The sequence below is a fragment of the Cricetulus griseus genome, chromosome 2 (genome assembly GCF_003668045.3).
Source record: "Cricetulus griseus strain 17A/GY chromosome 2, alternate assembly CriGri-PICRH-1.0, whole genome shotgun sequence".
In the NCBI taxonomy this organism is placed as follows: Eukaryota; Metazoa; Chordata; class Mammalia; order Rodentia; family Cricetidae; genus Cricetulus; species Cricetulus griseus.
The window spans coordinates 452339798-452363876 of NC_048595.1; the positions used below are offsets into that span (position 1 = coordinate 452339798).

Sequence of the window (24079 nt, forward strand, 5' to 3'; positions counted from 1 at the left end):
ACAAGATACTGCTTTCCCCGGTGGTGCTGGCGGCTGAACCAGGACACACCAGGCAGCTAGTCAGCTGATCCACCACGGAGCTTTGTCATGGGCAGAGTGATGGATTGATTTTACTGGGGTCTGCCAACATGCATCGGTTCTCTATGGAACGACACAGATCTTAATGAATCTATTTCCCTCTCCTTGCAGCAGGATTCTTCATGTCGTCGGTTTAGCAACAAGCCACATTTTGCTGTGGTTTCCCCATGGGCAGAACAGGAAACCAGGAATTCAATACCTCTCTTGTTGCTTTTGTTCAACAGTGAGGCAAGTCTTAAGAGCCCGTTTCCCTAGCTCTGTTAGGTAAGCAGCTTCCCCTTTCCTGTGTTAGCCAAGGCTTCTGCCAGGAGCCCCAATGATGCATACATAACGAACATGTATGATACATGCTTCCTGATGTGGGATAAATTCAACTGTGCCTGCCATCCGGAACAAGAACATAGCCATCTCAACTGCTTATCAGGACAACCAGGGCTTCTTTAGAAGCCTGGTGCCCAGGCCATCTCCCAGGCAACTGGATCAGTCTTTGCAAGGAGTCAGTATTTGGAGACTCTTGAGATTTGGTCACACAGCACAGGTCGAGGGCACAGCTGATCCCTACCACTGGCACCGAAGGCAAGAAGTAAAAGCAGCAAACACCCACCCCTTCCAGTGACATCTTCCCACTGCACTGACTATGGGAGCTGGAGAAAGAAACTTGCTTCTCTAGGCCATAGTCCTCATTTTCAAATATCCAATGCTGCACCACACAAAAGGTTTGTTCTTCATTAAATACGCACGGCTGTCCTCTTTCCATGCCTAGACTCAGGTCTCTAACTGGGTGCCACTGACTTTCCCAGCAGTTAATGGGAAACAAAGTCCGAAATCCAGGTCTCACATGGACCCAGCACTTCCTCAGGGAACTACTCAGGGTGTGAGCGAAGCCACTGAAGACTGTTCAGTACGTTTAAAAGAAGGAAAACTATTTCTTTTATTTCATTGGCATCTTAAATGCCACTTGCTAACCAGCTGATCATGGAGCGCACATGACACAGCATGTTTCACTCACAGATCTCTACGCGTGGGCTCTGTAAGTAAGAAGACAAAGACAAAACTTGGGTCCTTGACACCCTGTGATTGTGAAGTGCACGCGCAGGAGACTGGGGTGAGGAGAGGCAGGGAGGAGGGTGTGGAAGGAGAAGGGGCAGGGAGACAGTGAGAGAAAGAGAGAACACAAACGTGTAACTCCTGACTTGCAACAAACAAACAAACAAACAGAACCACATCTAAAAATCCCGAAGCAGACATGGAGAATGCAGTGAACCTGACCGGGGCAGCCTCGTAAATCCAGTCAACTTTGTCAAACACGCTCATTCCATTTCAGAATCGGCAATGATTGGACATGCTATGCTCTGTCAATATCACCACAGGCCTGGCCTCATGCTGTCTCTTTCTAGTGAAATGCAGGCTGCCTGTTAACACTAGCACTGCTTCCATTCATGTGAATTAGCACAGCGAGAAGGCAGTGCAGAACCTGGGAGGTGGGAATCACAGAAACGCCTGCAGTGTTAAGTGAGAATTGGGGCTTGCAAACCTGAAGCCTCTAATTAGAGATTAGTGTGACAGCAAGTCCAATAACCTGACTGTTAGAGGAGAAGTTAGTGACATTTTCATTCCTGGTATCACCAAGCAATCTTCTACCGTGAAGGATGTTTCACACTGAGAGTAAGCTTTCAGTCCAGCCTTTTAGGTGTGATCATAGGCTTGACCAAGGTTCTGAGCTACACACTTGCACATGCAGTACACAGAAAAACCCAAACATGGACACCTAGAGAAGTCATCTGTGCTGTTCCCCACACTTTGGCAAAAGAACAGCTATTTGAAAAACCTGGGCCCTAATAAGATAATTAATGTAGCCATAGTAGCAAGCACAGTGTATTTATGGAACACATCTGGGTGTTTCTAAATTAAACTCCTAAAGTTAAGTTGAAAACATAATTAAGGGGGAAAACTCTCTACACTTAAAAACAAAGTTTTCTTTCATGCCTGATGATTTTCATTTCTTGTGCTGCTCAGTTCTCAGTCTTTATTTTCACACATGAAGGCTCAGGACTTGGTGATCACCACACCAGCACCTGAGGAACCTGAAGAGAAGCTTCCTTCCTAGAACTGTGGTTTGTTTCTACCAGGTGGGCTTATGGATCTGACCTGCTTCCCAAAACAACTGGTTATCAGCAGCAATATACTCTGCATGAGTATGATCAGTAACTGTATATTAAAAATCTGAACATGAGTGTTTTGTGTTTACAGTTTTGTTTTTCAGAAGCAGAGCTGTACAGAAGTCAGAGAACTTCAGGGCTGGCCTCTCAGGGAGTTCAAGTGAAACAACACAGCAGGAGCCTGAGCTCCAACTGGCTGTCCTTTCAGCCTCCCCCACCCAGGACTCCCCAGCTACAAGAAATGGGTGTTAAACCTAAGATGGCATCTTTCTTATTTGTGTACTTATTTCCTTCAGTCTAGGTACTTTCCCCCCACCCCCAATATATCAAATGGTTAAGAGGCAGTGGGCCCTAACTGTTCTCAAACTTGATTTTAGCTATTTAGCACTTTTGTAAGCTAAATATGAATATTGACAGCAACAAAGGGCTGCTGTAGTCAAAGAGAATACAGAAGATAAACACAACATAATCCACCCACCCACTCAGTTTCTAATACATATTTTTTAATAAGTACTGTGTGCCTGATGCTGTGGTAGGTTCTGGTTTTAAAGAAGGAGAATGGGGATGAGAAGAGTCAGCACCCCAACAAGTGGGAGTTAAGATCTGTTGACTTCATGAGTGTGTCATACAAACTAACTGTCCCCTTCCTGTCATCCAGGGAACAGAGACAGGGAGGGACAGGAAGGGGAGATGGGGAAAGTGGGAAAGTCAGCAGCAGTGGTGACAAGAAAGCTCCTTGCAGACTGCAGTGCGGTTATCATTTGAATGCAGCTGCCAGGAGACAGATGGGGTGACACCGTCTGAAGGCACTGGCTGAGTGAGACCCACGTGCAGGTGAGATCAGAAAGTGACCAGCAATGAGAAAGCCAGGGAAACTGATCCTAGACAACCGTTTTGAGGCTTAACACCAGGGTGCCAGAACACAAGGAAGGGTGGGGGATGGAAGGGGATGGCAGCTGGGCTGACATGTGACCCATGTAAGGGTTCCCATTCAGAAGAATAATTCAGGACATCCCCTTAAAATGAATACCCAAGCTCAAATATCCAAGCTGCCATGCTTTCTCAGGAGCTGCAGACTCTGGGGGCCTAGGAACTGTTTCTTCATGGTTTTTCCCACCACAGTGACTACAGTATATAGTGAGCCACCCAGAAGACATTTATTGAACAGAGGAGTAACATATGATAGAATTAGAAGGGGAAAGAACAAGCTCTCTGAAAACCTTATGAGCAAAAGAAACAAGATTCTCAGGGGTGCAGCAAGGCAGGAGCAGACAGTTTGCCACTGAGTGCTGGGACCTCATAGTAGGCTGGGCCACTTCCTTCCGGAATGCAGGGAGCCCTCAGTCTCACAGGTCAGTGAAGCCAGCCCTGTTGGTGCTTGGTCAAGTGTTAGCGAACTGCCATTACCCTTTCAACAACTCAATATAAAAATCACAATCCCACAGCCTCACTCTTCCATGTCATGACTGCAGCCAGATCGAAGCTCCAAGGTGAATACCGGCTGTGAAGCAATGAGGCTGTGGGGCGCCTTCAGGCAAACACAGCTGTCTACTGACCCTACAGTCTTTTGGGGGGGGGGTGCTGGGGAGCGCTTGTGGAAAATAAGCTAACATTCTCACACTATAAAACACCAGCAGCTCCTTGCAGCACATCTTACAAGTTCCTACCAGAAGTCGATCTCCCTCAAGAAGCAAACCCTAGCCTTGTTCTGCATCCAGACAGGGATTTGGTTGGCAGGTCTTTACCCTGCTCAAAACAAAGCCAGCAAATATAAAACCAAGGGGTCCTCGAGCTTTTGCCTTCCTCTGTTTCTTTTTAATGAAACAGAACCCTGACGACTGAAAACAAGTTCTATTGTTTTCCAATATTGCTGTATGTGTCTCAGGAGACTGCTTTTCCTTTTGTCAGATCTCAGCATGTGGAGGCAAGTGGTGGCACATGCCTTTAAACCTGGTACTCAGGAAGCAGAGGCAGGCGGGTCTCTGAGTTCAGGAGTTCTGAGGACAGCCTGGTCTACAGAATGAGTTCCAGGACAGCCTAGGGCTGCACAGAGAAAACCCTGTCTTGCCCCCCCCCCCCCAAAAAAAAAAAAACAACTTAGCATGAGAATTTATATTCAGAGCTAGGAAATTATGACGCTGCTAGGGCAGGTGATGAATCTGTCACATAAATGATCCCAAAGCAGGTATGCACACACAATTAAGAATAATGACAACCAAAGCAAACAGTTACTGAGTGTTTATAGTGACCCTGACTTTGTGCTCAGTGGTCTACACTCGTTTCAATTACTCTTGTCATGACCCTCTGGGGTACAAGTTGTCATTACCATCGTGTTGCAGGCCATTCTCAGGTGAGTCCAAGGCTTGAGATTAAGCTCTGAGGGGCCCTAGAGGTGGTAAATGACAGAAGCAAAACACCAGCAGTGTGGACCGGTGCTGATTGGCTGGCTCTGCCTGTTGTGCGGAGGTCCGTCCACACCAGTGCTTCCTGACCTGAGGGCTGAACTCTGGACAGGAGCATCAGTGACATTCAGCACTGGAGGTGAGGCGGATGGGAAGGGATGGAGATTGGAGCACTTGACTAAAATGAGGCTGAGAGGCAACCTCCGATTTCAGCCGATGGCTTCTCCCTGCTCAATTACCAGGGCTGATCAGGAGAGGGCTGTAAAACACGGTCATAAAGTGCTCCTGTGTGAAAATCACCTGCCCATCTGTTTCATCAGCAAAAGGAAGATGCTGATGTTTCAAGCCAAGGCTTCTGCTCAGAGCTGGAGCCCCCGTGGCCCCAGCCTCTGCCTCCTGCCGCTGGCTGGGCACCTCTCCGCAACCCCTTTCTTTTGGCATACAAGGATGGCTGTGCAGTTGACAGGTCTCTCAAGACAGAGGCTACACAGTTTAGGTCAGCCAGGCCACTTCTGCCTTTGCAGAAGAGAAAGTGAATTCTTTTCAGTGTTTTTTTTTTTTTTTCAACAGGGCATTAGTTTTAAATTTTAAATTTTGGCTAAGGGCGATCTGAAACCAGCTGTGCATACGTGGGGGATAAGAAAGCCCTGCAGGTCCCCGACTTTGTTTCATGGCTGAATTGCTACCAAAACAGTCCTGGACACAGTGTCCCACAAATTATTTTTCCCTTAAACTGATTTTTCCAGTTAGTTCTCTGTATTAGTTACAGAACCGTCTATTATTTTCCCCATAGGGCTTTCCCGCTCACAATCCCCAAACAAGCTACTAACCCCCACCCTCCCAACACACACACAGAAGTACTTTGGTTGTTGAGGCCTTCTCTTCCCACAATTACCTCCTGAGAAAAGCAGTTCAGTGGTCAAATTTTCCTGAATATTTTTACATTAAATTGGGCACAGAGAAGCTGGCCCTTGATGGCTTAAGGCTGTAAAGCAGAGCTCTGGCTGACTGGTTCCCATCTCTTCTTTTCCACATTAGCCACCTCTTTGCCATTTAAATAAGGAATTCCACATGAGAACCAGGCTTCCCTACATCCTAGGGAATATTTTACAGCAAGCGACCTTTATTGAAATAAATCACTTATATCACTCCTCGACTGAGAATTTCAGGAATTGTGGCAGATGAGGAAGATGGTCTTAGAAGTGAATTTTGGTAAGGAATGAATTCATTTGGTTATTTTCATGCTGTGGACCAATAACAGCCAGCCTCCACTGAGCCCCTGGCCTGAAGGCAGCTGGGTAATCAATAGATCCCACAAAGGCAGCTCTCTGCCCCCAGCAAGCCTCTCTGATCTTTTCTTCGTGGACTCTTCACGCCTGTGTAATTCTAATTTATGTCAACCAGAAATCAAAGAAATTCCAGGAGGCTTTGGTCATAGGACATTGGAGTGGACCTTTCACAATCTATTTATGTCTAGTCCTCGAGTAAGAGGGCCCGCACAGCCTTCCAGACACCTCTACCGGCCAAGGAGAAGACAGCAGCAGAAGGCAGCTAGCTACCTGCTTAATGGTGGTGGGTGGGGGCCAAGGCAGAGTGGCCTAAGGTATAAACCGGGTACATTTTCTCCTAGCTTCTAACTCCACAGGAACATAAGAACTAAGCATTTTAAGTGGAAGCTTTGCCAAGAGTGGCTCCCTCAATAACGCTCTTTAATGATACCCCAGACGCTGGCATTTTCAAATCAAATGAACAGTGTGTAAAATTAGTTCTGCATGAAGTTAAAAAAAATGGAAAGTGAAAGGGAGCTTTTAAAAGCTCCAGCATTTCTCCATCCAACTGCTTTTCACAAGGGTTTGGCATTTGAGAATTGCTACGTTTACGATGTTATTCACTGCTCATAATTCAGGCCTGTGTCTCCAAACTTTGGTATTAACACACACTGCAGAGGTTTCCCAAGCCAGCCAAGTTGCCTCTGGCGAGGTCTCCTTTTCCAGCCAATGCCATTCCACTGTGCCCCTCTCTTCTCATCAACCCTGTTACCCCAAACCTTTTTCATTAACCTTCAACATTGCGTTTCCATTTGCCCTACAGCTTTCCCATGCATTTTTCCTCTGTAAGTTCTGTTCGCTATCCAAATTGCCTTGTAAGAAATGAGGAAAATATCATATGGAACAGATCTATAGAGTCTACATTCACTGAAGTCATGAAAGCAGTTTCTATGAACAAAGTCACCACTGACTGTTTATAGTTGTGGATGCTAGAGTAAACACATTGCTTTGTATTACAGTCCCATTGATTACCCAAGTATTTTTAACTAAGTCACTAAACAAATGTGAGTCAAACTGATAGGTGGTTGCAGGTCAACTCTAATTCCCAAGGTCAAGTAAGCCTTTGAACAGTGTCTAAGAGTATAAGCTCCCCCCAATTCATCAAAGCAGTCTCACACAGCGTTTTACTCTCTTGGTTTTTACAATGCATTAAAGTTCAGGAGATTATGTGGCGTCAGCTTCAAAACCTTTTAACATGCTTATCCATCCGCCATCAGAAAAGCTACTCAGAGACTTAATGCACTTCCGAACTTTACAGCTGCGTGGGGAAGGCTCCAGTTGTTGGAGAGCTAGAGACTCCTCCCCAGGACTCAGCAATGTTGCAGCCAAACAAATTTCCTGCAAATTTCCTTAGACATTGATAATCCGAGTACATGCTTTTTCAGCTGCAAAGAATATGTCTAATGCTTTGCATCTGTGGGTAGGGGGAGGAGACAGACACAGAGAGAGATTGAGATTTTCCTACAACAAATAAAAGGCATTTTGTTGTTTTTCTTGTAACCTCTTAGAAGCAGAAGTGGGGGGAAGTACCAGTCTGGTAAAATATAGCCTCCAAATTAAATATAAGTAGCCCCAAGTGAAGCTTACATGTGAAAGAAAATGCAACCAGACTCTACCGCATCTTTCTTTTCTTGAGACAGAGTCTCACTGTGTATCCCTGAATGACCTGGAAGCATGGTCTATACCTCTGTCTCTGCAACCCCCCCCCACCCAATTCTGGGATTAAAGGAATTCATCCTCAAGCCCACAAGACTTTGTGAGTTCCCTCTCTTTCTTTTATTATTTATTTATTTATTTATTTATTTATTTATTTATTTATTTATTTATTTTTTCGAGACAGGGTTTCTCCATGTAGCAGCCTTGGCTGTCCCGTAACTCTCTCTATAGACCAGGCTGGCCTCAAACTCACAGAGATCCACCTGCCTCTGCCTCCCGAGTGCTGGGATTAAAGATGTGCGCCACCACTTTCTGGGTTTCATGATTTCTAAGGACCAGAGAACTCCAGAATATGACTGGAGAGATATGCACACTCACAGACATCTCCACATGCAGGGATCCTGCTGGCCACATTCTTGGTCAGGTGGCTAACTGTGGAGGTGATGAGGTCCCTTGGCCCTTGGCTGGCTCCAGATGGTGTGCGCAAGGAGGTGGGAATCTGTAGCTAATGAACTTTGTTAGTGTTCAGCAGGTCTGGTTGAGCTACAGCAACACGGTGATAAGCATCCACTTGGGTTGTTTGATGCTTTGTTGGCACGATGACCAATGTTTGGGATGCACAGCAGATCTTCTCCTTGCCTTGGTCCTGGCTTTCCTGTTTCTTATTTCCACTCCTGTTTGCCTTTATTTCTTCTTGCTAGCTTCTCTACCCATGCCAGCAGCATTATAGCATTATGGTCATAATTTCTTCATCTCTGTGCTGGAGCAGAGGGTTAGGAACTTTTATTCAAATGCATAGTGTTCCACGAAGACTTGGTTTTTAATCAATGAAATGTGTGGAAAGTAGGAGTACTGATATCTTTCTATGAAACAAAATATTTAGGCTTTGATGAAGAAAACTACAAAGGTATCTTCTATAGTCTGAATCTGTTTTATTTCCTCTTTAAATTTGCTTCCAAAATGTGGTCTCTCTCTCTCTTCCCTCCCTCCCTCCCTCCCTCTTTCTCCCTCCCTCCCTCTTTCTCCCTCCCTTCCTCTCTCTCTCTCTCTTTCTCTCTCTCTCTCTCCTCTCTCTCTCTCTCTCTCTCTCTCTCTCGTGTGTGTGTGTGTGTGTGTGTGTGTGTGTGTGTGTGTGTGTGTGTATTGTATTTTGAAATTCACATACTGAAGTATAGCACATGTTACTATAACATGGAAAAGAATAGTAATTCATGGTTTTTTATATATGATTAACATCATCCTAAGCACCTTATACACATTAATTTATTTAAATGCTCACAATTCTACAAGATGGGTACTAGGATAGTGCTCATTTCACAAATTCTGCAAGAATCTTTGTTCAGGGTTACTACACTACTAAGTGTGGAAGCCCAGATTTGACCCCAGACCCTGGCCCCAGAGGACACACCCCTCACTATAAGCCTTCTCTCTTCTCTAGGCAAATCTTTCTTCGGGTCTTGAATAGAATTTAAAGATGGATGACATAAAACAAAATTTGAAATCTGAAGAGCTACTTTAGTTTGGATTTACCATCCAACTTTCTGTTCAAGGCTTTGCTTGCACTTTGTGTGTGGCTTGGAAATGTCTTCTGTTCTCATGGAGCCCTTCACGTTTGGCTCGGAGCTGAGTTGAGTCTCAGGAAGCCAGACAGCAAGGCTGAGCTCCTTGGGCTGGGCTAAACTGTTGTAGGCTGTGGCCAGACGGGACTGTGTCAGAGGCGACAGACTCCTGGAGCAGTCCTCTGGTTTGAGAAAGGGTTCAAAACCAAACTCGGAATAGGCTACAACCCTAGAGACACCACTAATTGGAACCACCTCTCTATCTCATTTTGCATTAATTTGTGCCTTTTTTTTTTAACTTCCAGAATTCTTCTTAAAATCAGCAAAACGCTGCACAGCAACTAGGTGTGGATCATCTTCTAAACGGTTACAATCTGTATCTGAAGGAGAAGCTGACCTTCACTGTAAAAAGTATAAAGAGGGCAGGCTGGAAAGAGTGCTTCTAAACGCGCTCACTTTGGAGTCCTTGGTTTGAGACAGCACTTATGGGCATGGCTTCCTGGTGGATGCGGAGGCGCTTGCCTGTCACTGTGTTGTGTTTCCAGAGTCCTCTGCCTACTGAGGACCCTTTAACTGTCAAGTGACAAGGTTAGCAGCAGTGTTCTCTTAGCCAGCAATGAGTGTGAGGGAGACTTGCTCCTGTGGGGTCTCAGTGCTGTTGCTAAGATACAAAGCAGGTAGCTTTCTGTGCTGGGCTAAGATACAATGCTGTCTCTGGAACATAACTAACAAAGGTCTAGAACAGTTGAGATTTTACAACCTTGTAAACAACAATTAGATCTATTGTCAACAATGACAAAGAACACAGGGGATTTGAGCCATTGTTATTTTTGCCCCAGATTTGTCTGTTATCAATTCTTGTGACAGATTTGTCCCTAAACATCACTACAGAAGTGGCACAGACATGTGAGATGGAGGAGGATGCCAGCGCTTTGTTAAGAGCACATCTTGAGGTACGAGGTATGCCTTTTCAAAACAAGCAGCCTCCTGGCTGAAGGCTGCCTCTGGCATATTCAAGAAACTTTGGGATCAGACCCCAAAGACGGGGTGAGTGGCCTGCGGCAGGTGGCTGAGATTCCGCAGCCTCCAGCTTCTCACTGTGGCAATACAATAGAGAACAAATTCTTTGATTTGTTGGAGGGAATCATGGCAGTTGCAAAGGAGAGCACATTTACTCAGGGCTCAGTGGTCTGTACAGATGTTCTCCATTTCCTTCCAGTCTTCAAAAGTTAAGTGTGGTGCCACTCCTGAGCTCATGCTCCATCCCCAACAACCAACGGCTCCGGGGAACTTTGGCTGGCCCTCTGGGGATGTTTCACAGCGCGTGACAGGAGAGACAATCTGATATGCAGGGGACACAAATTGGTTCCTTCTTGCCTCCAATGGCCAGAACACATACGTGTGCAGAAAAGAATGAACACGTATGAAAAGCCAATTTGACACTTCACTGTTACAGGAAATTTAAACTCTGAAATTTTATTTGTTAAACTGCATGAATCGCCTTTTGCATGCAGCCTTTTAAATTCTGTCCTAGGGATTTAGGACTAAGAAGCTAAATTCTGTGGTGACACTTGGTGATTGCCTTCCCCCTTTTTAAGTACAAAAATCCATTATTAATCAGAAATACAAAAATAATTCCAGATTACTTTAGCAAAGCAGGGGAAATGCATGGCTAGCAGTGTGCACGAGCATGCAGAAAGAGAAGGTGGCAGTAAGTGAGTTACTATAGCAACTACATGCAGAAAACAAACAGGTCCATCTTACTTTATCACATCTCATCAGCCCCAAGTATCTCAGGGATTTGCTGCTTTGTGCAATCAGGGTGGCTCCTTGATCTGTGATTTCTTTACACCATCCAACATCCACCGTCTCTATGGTCACGCTGTATCGCCCAATGGCGATCAGTGCTGCCGGGAGGAACAGAGAGAAAGTGTTGACATTAGCAGGGTAAGGGACCTACCTCAGCCCACGATGACTACTGGGCTCATTTCCTCACTAAACTTGTTCCTAAAATGCTGTGTGCAAATGAATGTTTTATAAACTAAATTAAATTTGAGATGCTTTAAGAAAGCTTGCCCTACGACAAGCCCTTGTGTGCAGAGAATAACCACTCTGTAATTTCCCTTTCATTGAACACAAACCTCTCTCGGTTTACTCGCTTCAAGGTTACCTATACTTCCAAGCATTCATATTTGCAGGAGGAATAAATACAAGTAAATTATAGATGGAACATTATGAAAGCCCAAGTGCTATCTACATTTTATTCAAGGTAACTCTAAAACTTTTTTTAAAAAAGAATAAAAAAAAACACCCCACCACATGAACACCATTTTGAGGTGTGTTACATTACATGCAAATTTCTTTATGAATCAGCATAATTTTTTCCATCTGTTTATGACCTGTAAAATGTAAGAGCATGTAATACTTTTCACATTAGCTCTTCTTGGGGCTGTTGGGAATTAAGAGTACATTATACATATAGTTGAATTTAATTGGTGCCAGGCTAGAGTGCAGTAAAGGGAATGTATTTGTAATGGTAAATTTCCTTCCCATACCAGAAATCTTTCTATTTAATATATAAAAGAGCCTGCCATGTGAAAACCACAACATTATCTCTGATGTTCTTGGTTCTTTATCATGGTACCACTACTAAAATGCAGATTCCTATGCTCTAGATCAGATGGACTGTAGTAAACCCTGCAAAGCTCCACACCCCCTTACCCTGCTGGAGCCACCAATCAGCAAATGGGGCTCTGCTTCAGGGACTTGTGTGAGCATGACTCTAACATTTATGAAGCATAAGAAACAGATTTTAATACCTAAGGTCAGAATAATGTTGCGCGGCACACTGATCTGTGAATGAAAACCTTGACAACAATGCCACAGACATTAAAAGTGAGAGAGCAATTGTTTGCTACTTATTTCCTTATTCTGATGACATGGTTTTATTTCTGGAACCACAGAGGTGGGAGGTATTTTCTAAACTGTGCTGACTACATTTAGAAAGGCAGAATACATTTCTCATGCAAATAAATACAACCCCGGGAAACATCACTTGGCAAAACTCTGATAACCATCTCAGTGATTTTTTTTTTTAATCTCAGTGATTTTTTTTAATCTCAGTGATTTTAAAAACAAAACAAAACAAAACAAAACTATTATACCCATACCCAAGGGTTCCTGTAACAAAGTACTTACAGGAAGCCAATGTTTATACAGCAATCATGACCCCAGGGTTTTCAATTAAAACAACCATAGAGATTGTTCTTAAGTTCCTCACAAGACCAGTTTTGTTACCACTTGCACATTGTTTGTCTGCATGGAACAGTAGTAGTAGCAGGAGTAGAAACATTATCCCAGGTTACTCCCATTGGTGTCCCCGACTTAAGAAAACTGTTCTAACATGGGCCATGGTCCCACAGGCTGTCATTGGAACCATGCTGGCTGAGCCAGCCCCACCCTACCCTTCACTGGCCCTGTGTTAGCTGGCTCTGCTCCTCACTGGCCCCTGCAGCAGGAGAGCTTGACCTGCCCCTCAAGGGAGAGGTGCCCCCCAACTTGGGAAAGATGGGCCCACCCCCTACCACAGGCATGCTTCTCACCTGGGCAGCACACTAGAGCTGACCCTGTGGTCTGGGGTGTGAGAGCAGGAGAGCTGACCCCTAACCCCATGCACTGGCATGGGTGAGGGAAAGAACCCCTCCCGCCTCTGCCTCTTGCTACCTGCAGCAGGCGAGAAAGCTGGCCCCAGAGTCACCAGAGTGAGAGAACTCACCCTGCCCCATACCACCCGGGAGAGTGGGTCCTGTACCCCACATGGGTAGCACACTAGAGCTGACACTGCTGTTGGGGTCACAGGTGAGCCAGTCCTGAGAGCATGAGAGCAACAGAGCAGACCCTGTCCCCCTCACTGCCCCCACCCCCTATAGCAATCTGGAGAAAGAACCCTTCACCTTGCCTGGGCAGAACAGTAGAACTGGTCCTGGTGGTGTCAGTGTGTGTGACCCAGATCCTTGCTGCAGGCTGCATTGTGTGAGCTAGCTGAGGCGGGGCTGGAGAGCCTACGCAGGGCAGCGACCATGAGGGAGAGCTGGCTGGCCGACCAACCTAGCCACCACCTAGGCCCAGAATTGAGGCCACAAGTCGGCACACTCCAATATCCAGCTTATCTATAAACTGTTGGAGCATATGACAGAGACGAACCTACAGATCCAAAACAGCAGGATCTCCACAACACAGGACAATAGGAGATCTAAGAGGAGATCCAGTCAAAGTCTAGTTATCAGTGTAGTGGCAGCAGCTGGAGGCCTCGAGCAGGACCAGTGACCCCTGGTAATGAATACTGGAAGTAAAGATCAATGGACCAGAGGGTAAGCTGTGTGACTCAATGGTCACACTATAGCTTCCAAGACGAGATTCTTTTCCTTTTTTTCCCCTTTTGTTTTGTTTGTTAAGTCTGGTCTTTGGTTTTCCGTTTGAATTTTGTTTTGTTTTGGGGGAGGGGGTTGCAAGGACAGAGGACAGAAGCAAGAGGGTGGGAAGATGAGCAGGGTCAGAATGCATGGCGCGAGAGCCACCAAGAGTCACTAAGAGGAAAAGGGATTTCACAAAAAGAAAGAGAACTGTTACTCTCTCTGGCATTGGCATCGCTCTCCTTGGTTAACAATATCCTGAAGATCTCCTAGACTAAAGGAAGTAGGAAGAGAATGAATGAAATCCCTTCCGGGACACAGTGTTTCTACGGTGCTGTTTAGAAGGTGAAAATGCCCAGGTTGCAGGGAGGCCCAGGGCCAGCCGATTGTGAGCAGCCATTTTTCTGAAACTTAAGGCACAGCACAAGAGTCCCTAACTGTTCAGAAAAGGATTAAACCGAATGACAGGAGGAACTTCCACAGGCTGCAAATGAAGAGTTAACAGTAGCTGCCGACCTGGTCACTTGCTTCTGGGGTCCTCCTTTCTCCCTGGTCCAAATTAAATTATACAATACAGACAGGGACTGTGGGTAAATCAGGGCATTTAGTTTTGCTTTTGGCCTTGCTCTGTTTACTGAAGTCAGGCTTCAACTTCATTATTCTGACATCTCTTTCCACTAGTCGGGTTCTGGATTAATGGTTTCTGGCTAAGTATCTGATTTAACCTTCACAGGAAAGCCCCGTGGAGTCTTCTTATTCCCACCTCAAAGATGAGCACATCAAGCCACATGGAGACTGAGTGGCTTCCATCATGCTGTAAAACAGTGAAGGTGGGAACGGGATGTTAAGCAGGGAGCCAGCACCTCGTCCTGTCCTGTCTACTAATCAGGTACACACATCAGAGCCACTGGGCGTGACGTCATTCTAACAGGCTGCACCCTAGCGGTGGAACTACTGTGCAGCAGGCTGAGCAGAGATGCGGGGCACCCAGATGTTCACGGAGCTCAGGGCTGGCTGACTGGACTGGAGGGTGAAGCTGAGTAAGCAGTCATGGCATCACTTAATTCTCCGTCTCTTTCTATTCCCACTTCCTCCTCATTTCTAGATCTCAAGTGGTCATCGCCCAGCCACTTGCTTCACCTGGTGTACAGCATTTACCTGATTAGCGGCCTCTCACACGAGAGCAATGGCTGCTATGCAGCGCAGTGCCTCTACCCAGCACATGCCTGGCACTGTGAGGGTTCCTAAATGTGCTATAGATGTACAAGCGACCACTGCCCCCTGCCCCCTGCCCCCTTTGTGGGGGGAATGACAAAGAAGCCTTCCCACAAGAGGTGGGCCAGGTCTTGAAGGACAACCAAGAATTCTCTGGAGAGACAAAGGCAGGCAGGCGCAATGGATGGGGAATTGGCCTATGAAAAGATTGAGAGACGGAAAAGGAGGGTAGGCAGGTCACTCCATGTGGCTGAAGTATAAACAAACTCAAAAAGTGGCAAGAGTCACTGTAGGAACACTCCACGAATAATGACGGATACTCGGGCAAGGGGCAAGACACTAGAGTCCTCCCCAGCAGGACGCTAGTCACCATACACAGCACAACACAAAGTGCGATAAGTATTCTATGTATTCTACAGGGAGTGGACCGATTGCTATAGGAAAGAGTAAAGTCTAGATGCATGTGTTTTGGGGGTACCAGCTGGACCTAAGCTGTTCCTAATGGAATTCTCCTTAATCCCTCCATAGCCTTGCAGAACAATGAGCATTTGAGAGAAAGAGAACTCATGCTGAGTAGTTCACAAAGGCCAGCTCTAACAAAGAGGCGCAGCCTCCTCTCAGGCTGAGGTCAGCTTCATCTGGATGGGATGGGGACCCAGGCTGCTCTCTTTGACACTATTCAAGACCTAAATATTATAGCGTGTGGATGGCTAAGTATTTAGTCTGTGTTGATAGCACTTGCTTAATGGAAATTATATATATACATAAATAAATGTATAATATAATATAATATAAAATCTCTCTTGAAATGATGCCTTTAGCAACTTCTTCACTGTTGTTCATGGGCTAGCTGTGAAAATGTAATATGATATAACTTCAGGCTCACCTCTAGCCACTCTGTTTAGTAGATGCCCGACCTCAGGGTGATACTTAACTTGTGTGAGACGCAGCTTCTTCATCCAGATAATAGGGATATTGACTGCAGGTCTCACCCACTTCACATGTTCAAATGAGATAAAGCACGAAGGGGCTTTTTGCTACATAAATGTCACAGTTTGTCTGATGGTTCTGCAAACCATACCACTGAGCAGCTGGCACAGGGGTGCAGGTCTGAAATGCAAGCTACTTGAGAGGCTTAGATAAGAAGGCCGTAAGATCGGACTGGCCTGGCTACATGACTCAGGCCTAGCCTGGAAAACTTCAGGAATCTATCCCAAAAGTGAAAAGGTTGAGGATAGCTCAGCAATAACGCACTTGCCTGGTGTGAATGAGACTCTCGGCTCTATACCCATATCACAAAATAAAACAACTTGACAAGGTTAGACAAACCTAAGGCTCTGAGAGCAAGTGTTCAGGCACTGAATGGATGCAGAGTCCTTGAACTGCACACTCTCTAGTGGTGATCATGGATGTGTAAACTGCACCTGTGTTCACAGGCCTGAAAATGGGAACACGTGACTGCTACCTACAACAGGGGCTGGTGACACACTGCAGCAGTATGTATGAGCTTCGCAGGAACATGAACTTACATCTAGTCGCTGATGGGAGCAGATGCAATGATCCACAGCCCAGCACTGGGCTGGGTTCCTGGAGTTGCGGCAAGAGAGCGAGGGAAGAGGGGAGCCACATGAAAGAGCATGATGGGAAAACCACAGAGACAGCTGACCCAAGTTAGTGCGATCTCACCACTATGGACGACAGCTGGGGACCTGCATGGGACCCCACTAGACTCTGAATGTGGGTGACAGTTATCTGACGTCATCTGTTTGGGGCCCTGTCCCTGGCACCAGGGCCACTCTTATGCCCTGACATCCACACCTACATACACACATCACACCACCACCACCACAACAATAATACTAATAAAACCAACAACAAAAGTAAACATCATACCATATAGGCTCAAAAATGAGAAACATTTTACAAGTGAACTCATCAGTGTTCATCTAAAAGGTCAGGGGAGTAGAAATAAAATCCCAAACAAAGAAACAACAAAGATGAGTACCTGGCCATAAACCAGAGGAGACTGAAGGTTGTATGAGAACTAAAACTGAGTATGAGACTGGGTCCTGGCCCAGACATGGAGATTAACTTTAAAACAGTAAGACTGTGGCTGGAGAATGGCTCTGCAGTTAAGAGTGCTGGCTGCTCTTCCTGAGAACCGGGGTTCAATTCCCAGCACCCACATGGCAGCTCACAACTGTCTGTAACTCCAGCTCCAGGTTATCTGGCACCCTCACACAGTCACACATACAGGCAAATATATATAAAAATTATATATAAATATATAAATATATATATATATTTGATTTAGACAAGTTTAGTTAGCCATATTTTTTCAATATTAATTCTCCACTTTTTCTAATTTTATTACAGCTATGTCTGTTGTCAACACCCAGGATATCTGATGAATACAGCATGTGATTTCTACTATTATTTTTAAAGTTTTTGTAAAACTAGTACATTTCAGAATAATAATTTTAAGCATGGACAAATGAACCAAGGGCGGCAAATGAATGAACAAAGCTGGGAACTGAAATTTTCTAAGTGAAACTGGTATTATTGCCACAGGAAAGAGCTGATATAGAAATGTTAGCACTAAAAATACATCTCCCCTCACGGGAGGAGGATGAGTCACACAGGCATGATAACGAGGCCCTGCCGATGCTGCTCACTCCCTCAGCTCTCTCCCACCCACCACGGAGCTGGGCGCGCTAATAAAATCAGAGATGCTCTCATGCTTGAAAGGATAGGGGTTAAAATTTAACAGCAGGGTTAACTTCTTTCATGTAACACTCCGATAAAAGCCATCTGTAAAGAAATTTCTTGGCACACTTACAAAGAGATAAATATGAAAAAGTGTCTGTCTCTGTAGAAGCCACAGAGGCCACAAAAACAAAGAGATGACACTGAGAGACATTTGTTGCTGTGCTGAGGTCCCCGAGACGACCCCCCCCCCACCAGGACTACACTTCACCATGGCGGTTCAGGAGAATCACAGGCTCCTACTCAAAGCATGGACACAAGTGCCACCCCTGGAGGGTCCGTTCAGAAGTCCCAACAGCTCCTCGGATCCTCGTATGCAGCTGGGGGCTGTAGGATACATCGACCTACAACTCCGGCAAAGTCAGTCAGCTAAAAACAAAGCCGTGCCTTTGCCTGGTTTAAATAGCACCCATGTTCTCACACACTGAAACAATGTGCCCTCTCACACCGGGTACTGCTTTATCATCCCGCATGCTGCCAATCTTCTCAGGCAGTGTCCTCTTTATGCACCACTGTGGACGTCCTGGATACAGTTTGGCAGACACTGAGTGTGCTCTGACAAGTTTTCCTGATTTGCTTTTGTAAATGGATAAATTTGTTGCTGCCTTGCACTCACTTTGAACGTCACCAATGTAGCAGGGTTTTCTGCATCTTACCATTGTGTATCCAGGCACCTAACTCCCTTTAAGGAGGTTGTGAGCACTCTGGGGCACTGGATTTGGACTATTCCTTTATTTAGGAACACTGAATTTCTGAAAATAATATTTTAAAACTTCAGTTATTTTTTCCCCATAGCTACAGAGCAAATGTAGAGAGCCTCACATGAGGAACACCACGGAAGTCCAACTTGCTAAGCCCTGACTTGGCAATCCCAAGCAGGGAGAAGGTTCATCCCGGCTTCCAGTCATGGGTTGGGTACTTTGAGAATTTTTGTGAACAGAATTAGACAACAGAGTGCACTCTGGCTTTTTAGCACTGCATCGCGTCTGTGAGGTACAGCCACACCATGGTGTATGCTGGTACCTTGCCATCCTCATTTTCAGTGCTGTGTGGTACTCCACTCTCCCAGTGCAGGCGGGTGACCTACGCTGCGGGGCTACTGGGACAATGCAGCTGTATTTCCCTTTGTCTGCAGACGTGTTCTCACTTCACTTGGGAGCGTACACACAGGAATGGAAGCCCTAGCTAAGCATATTTAAGTGCCAACGTGACTCCCCGGGCTGTCATGCTGCTTCACATTCCCAGCAGTGTGTGTGAAGGTTCTCACTCCTTCACACCGCAGACGCTCCTTAACAATGTGCCTGACCACAGGAGCCTCCTAGTGGGCACGAGGTGCTTTCACTGTCATTTCCCTGGGATGAAGGATTTTGTGCATCTTTTCATGATAGTGTACATTGTTGTTTTTTAATTCTGTAATAAATACACATAAATATCAATTAGGTTAAATAAAAAGGGAAGGTAGATGATAACTTTTAAACTATCAGGCTACACAAAAGAATAATCTTCAAAGTAAGAAATAATTTTCAACGTAATTTGAAGGAAACTCCGGATGGGAAAATAAACTTTGCTTTCAGATACGTGAATCGTAAGATGGGAGAGGGAAAGAGGAGGGTGATAAAAGGATGGAAAGAATCCTCCAATGCTGTGGAGGAAGGAGGAGGAAGAGGAGGAGGGAGGAGGGAGACTAAGAGGGAGGAGGAGGAGGCCGAGGACAAGCATTACCACCCTAACATTAGCAGAGAGTGTAAAATCCCTGGCTCAATAATTCAGTTTATTCCAACCTGCATAAATACATATATCAAAGAATTACACATCCTCTTCAAAGTCTTGACATTGTATTAGATTTCCTCACATTATGAGAAGTGAATTCAGGAACAGAGTATGTTAATTCACTAATATGGAGAAGAACTTGAACGTCTGAACTGAATTTTCCAGACTAACCCTAAAGACAGAGCATCAGGCGTGAGCTACAAACACCTGTGTGACTCCGTACATGCAGAGTAGGGTGAGGACACACAGAAGTCAGTGCAAATGGGCAAACACTAGGGCTTCCCAAAGGAGAAGCAAAGAAAAGCAGAGGGAACACATTCTCTCTCTCTCTTTCAGCAGATTCTGAGGGCCTACCCTCAGGCCCTACCATGCATTGTTTTAGGGGCTAAGAATAAAAGGGTCAATTTCCTGCCTTACTAGAGCTTCTATTAAATTAAGTAGAATATATCATTTGTCATGTGGTGGTTCTGTTTGGGTGAAGGACAAAAGGAAGCAAGGGTAGGAGTGTTCCGATACCTCAAAAAGACAGGCATACACAACCAAAGCCTGGGAGAGGAGCCAGCAAGTCTTGCAGATATTTAAGAGAAAGGCATCCAGGCAGGTGAGATCTTAAAGTGAGTCCAGGAGATGAGAGAAAGGCTGGTCTGTTCCAGGGATGGAGAACATTTGTAGTGAGGCCACCAAGTTAGTGAAAAGGCAAGAGTGGGAAAAACCAGCTTGCAGGTCACTTAACAGTATTGACTTTGGCTCTGAAGAAAACAGAAATCCATTGGGATACGTGTGGCAGAGGAGTGCTATAATTAACCCAAGTTATCCAAGGCTGCTCTGCATTCTGGGCTGGGGGGCGAGAAGTGAACAGAGAGGCTACCGAGGAGGTCATGTCACTTCCCAAGCAGGAAGTGAGAATGGATGGGCTGCAAGGCAGAGACAAGGCAATTGGCTGAGTTCTGAACAGACCCCCAGGGTAAGAACTGGGCCATTTGCCCATAGACTGTATGCAGGAGTGGGAGGGGGGTTGAAAAGGAGTTTTTAAGAATGTCAAAATATCTGGTGGTGGTGGCACACTTGGGAGGCAGAGGCGGAGGCAGAGGCAGAGGCAGAGGCAGAGGCAGAGGCAGAGGCAGAGGCAGAGGCAGAGGCAGAGGCAGAGGCAGAGGCAGAGGCAGAGGCAGAGGCAGAGGCAGAGGCAGAGGCAGAGGCAGAGGCAGAGGCAGAGGCAGAGGCAGAGGCAGAGCAGAGGCAGAGGCAGAGGCAGAGGCAGAGGCAGAGGCAGAGGCAGGTGGATCTCTGTGAGTTTGAGGCCAGCCTGGTCTCCAGAGCCAGTTCCAGGACAGCCAGAGCTGTTACACAGAGAAACTCTGTCTTGAAAAATCAATCAATCAATCAATCAATCAATCAATCAATCAATCAATAATCAATCAACCAATCAATCAACCAACCAACCAACCAATAAGTCAAAAGAGCTGGTTGTGACAGCATATATTTTGAACCTCAACTCTTCTGGAAGTAAAGTCAGGAGAATCATGAGTTTGAAGCAGCGAGGGCTCCACAGGGAGTTTGAAGCCATTTTGGCCAACCTAATGGGACCCTGTCTCAAAATACAAACAACGGGTTGTGGGAGTAGCCCAGTGCTGTGGTGTTTGCTTAGCATGTTCAAGGCCCTGTATCCATCTACACTGCTGCTAAATACATTATAAAAATAGCACCCCCTAATGCTGAACTCATCGTGGAGTCATAACTAGATTGATCACAGATAGTTTATTAAGAAAGTACTCACAAAACGGAGCCAGTGACCAGGTTTATACTGGATGCCTGCTCGTCCCCTCAGCCAGGTGGGAGATAGAAAAAAAGGACCTTGTGTGTGCCTCTCTGATATTTAAACCCTTGCTATGTCACTCTGATTACACCCAAGTGGATGTGGTCTGTGGCACCTGTGCCAGCCCCAAGAGAGCGTGGTCAGCATTTCCCCCTACAACCCCCCCAAAAGACCAGAACTTACACAAAAAATTATTATATGGATTTTTACCAACTTGTTCTTTGCATCCTTGTGCATCTAGTGTCTTTGTGTTGCTAGGAATACATTGGGTTTCTTCTATTGCACAACATAAAAACTTTGCTAGCATTCAACAACCTGTTTATTTAAAAAAAAAAAAAAAAGTACATTGCAATTCCATGTACCCAGGAGGGGTTTCATACCATTCAGAGTTCATGTTCACTATTCTACTTTTAAAATACTAACTGGGCAGCTTTAGTATGCCAGCCACTAGGATGGTTGCAAGATATCTTTGGGAGAGATTACAGGGTAAAATGGTAATATATGAACATCCAGCATTATATACAGGGTAATACAACATCCAACATTAGGCTTTTCTAAAGGAAAAAGGAAAGGGCAGAGTTGAAAGGGTTGTGGCTAAGCAGCAGCTCGATGAGTTTTACTAGAATACAAAACAAAGACCTCTGCATTCCCTTCAGTGGGATTTCTGTTGAGTCCAGAGTGCTCCAGGCAAACACACTTACTTACTGGTATCAATATTCAACCTCTCAAACCATTGGGAATCATGAGGAGAAAGCACAGGCAAATAATCTAAAACTCAGCATGGAGTCCAGCTCACTTATGTGTCCCTCACTGCAACTGCAGCATCTGTAACTGGGCTCCCATGCAGAGTGAATTTCATTGGTAAGTTTTCCTTACGAGTGATGGGGGATGTCTTTCTGTATGCTGTGAATATGTTTCTCTTATTGATTGGTGAATAAAGCTGTTTCAGTCAATGGACAGGCAGGGCGTAGCCAGGCAGGAAGTATAGGCAGGGCTACCAGAATAGGAGAATTCTGGGAAGAGGAACAGAGAGTGAGTCTCCAGAGAGACGCCATGTAGCCACTGAAGGAGTAACAAGCCAGAGCATTACGGGTAAGCCATAGCCTTGTGACAATACATAACTTAATAGAAATGGGTTAATAATTAAGAGAGAGCTAGCCAAAAGGAAGCCTGAGACATCGGCCAAACAGTTTATAATTAATATAAGCCTTTGTGTGTTTATTTGGGACTAAATGGTTATGGTACCAGGCAGGACAGAAACACCATCTACATACAGCTATGTCTTTGCCATTAGAAAAAAGAAATAACATGAGATTCAAAGCATTTCAACTTAAGATTTTGTGGTCTGGTGGGGAACCTGAAGTAAAACAAAGAACAGTAAATTATCTTTAATATATTTGTTTCTCATTTTCTCTCTTATTTTCTTCAGAACATTCCCACTGATGGACAGCTTACATTCTAATGTGTCTGTTTATCTATCAGTAACCCCACGTCCAGAAGCGAAACCTATGCATATCATTATTGTGAACCACACTGTAAGTTAAAGAAATAAGGGGAAAAATAAAAGGGGTGAGAGGTTGGAAAAGAATAGACAGAGAAAGCACTAAACAGAGAGCATGTGTTGTTGTGAAGACATGAAGTGTCCCTTCAAACTGCTTGCTCATGGAAGACTTTGTCCCCAGCTGGTGGTGCTAGCTTGGATAGCTCTGCAAATGTTAGGAGGCGGGCCTCCTTGGAGGAAATATTCCAGTGTGAGAACCTTGCTGGAGGCTGCATTTTGTCTGGACTCACTGTCACAAAGTTGCCCTTGAGTGCTAAGCCATGGACTGACCTTTGGAATTGCATTTTGCATTTACCAGGGCCTGGGGCCCAGAGACGCAACCACACAGTAATATATTTAAATGTGTAAGACACTTGAGGATTACTCTTGTAGGGGGCATTCCAAAACCTAATAAAATTCAGGGTCTGCAAAATCTTGCCTCACTCCCTGACCTGTAAGATTCTGATTCTGTGGTTGTTGAATAGGTGCTGTGTCTTTTAAATGTTTTTATGTTTCATCAAATGCTTGTGGTCCACAGCCAGGTTTAGAAATCACTGAGAAGAGTAGACTGATCTGTTTAATGAGTTCCTGACATCTAGGCAGTATTTTCTTTTTGGTACTTTGCCACCATTGATTGGGACATAAACTGTATAACACTATGCAGTCTGGAAAAAGCTGACAATTGGCAACATTTACTTCCACACTGCAGTGATGAATCACACAGCCCTCTGTGCCGAGTAATTAACTATCCATTTGTATGGACTGGCTGTACCAATATAGTTCTCTTCAACAAGGAAGGAAAGGAATTTGGACAGAACATTAACAGTTGCTAATACCAAGCAAATAGAGTAAATTGGATTTATTAAAAAGAGTATCTGTGTGGATTTTTACCCACAGAGTTGATATAATTTGTCTAGCTTTCTAATTATAGCTGGGACAGCAAATGGCTGAACCCGAGGACCTCTCACGGTATCTAATAAACTCTTACTTACAGGGGGAACATTTCTCGGGCTGCAGAATGACAAATAATTTACCAAGCTTTTCCTGAAAGATAGCGAGAGGTGTCTCACCTATATCCAGCTGATGAATTAGCTTTAGCTAATAATCAGTATCATGAGACAGCAAAGAAGCAGCCTGTAATTATTCTGAAAGGAGAGAAGGGACAGATCTGATAAAGAGACTAACCTAGCTGATTCCTCTGGTGGCACACTGAGCCGAAAAGAAGCCCATTTGCCAGGAGTTTAAAGGGAGGCGGAGGTGCGTGATACTGGCAGTTTTTACCATTGCTACTTTCTGGCAAACGAACAAAGGAAAGACCCAAACCCCAGTTTTCCTTGCCTTGGGACCCAGTTTGAGGCTGTCATCCAAGGTTCTGTGC

At 45.2% G+C, this 24079-nt stretch overlaps 1 protein-coding gene across 1 annotated transcript in view; it reads right to left on the reverse strand.

The window, feature by feature from the left end:
- The window catches only part of Fbxl17 (F-box and leucine rich repeat protein 17), a 402885-nt gene that overhangs the window by 10443 nt on the left and 368363 nt on the right, over positions 1 to 24079 (reverse strand). The window contains 1 exon segment of the mRNA XM_027397738.2: positions 10947 to 11089. Within this exon segment, the coding sequence (XP_027253539.1) occupies positions 10947 to 11089 (143 nt within the window).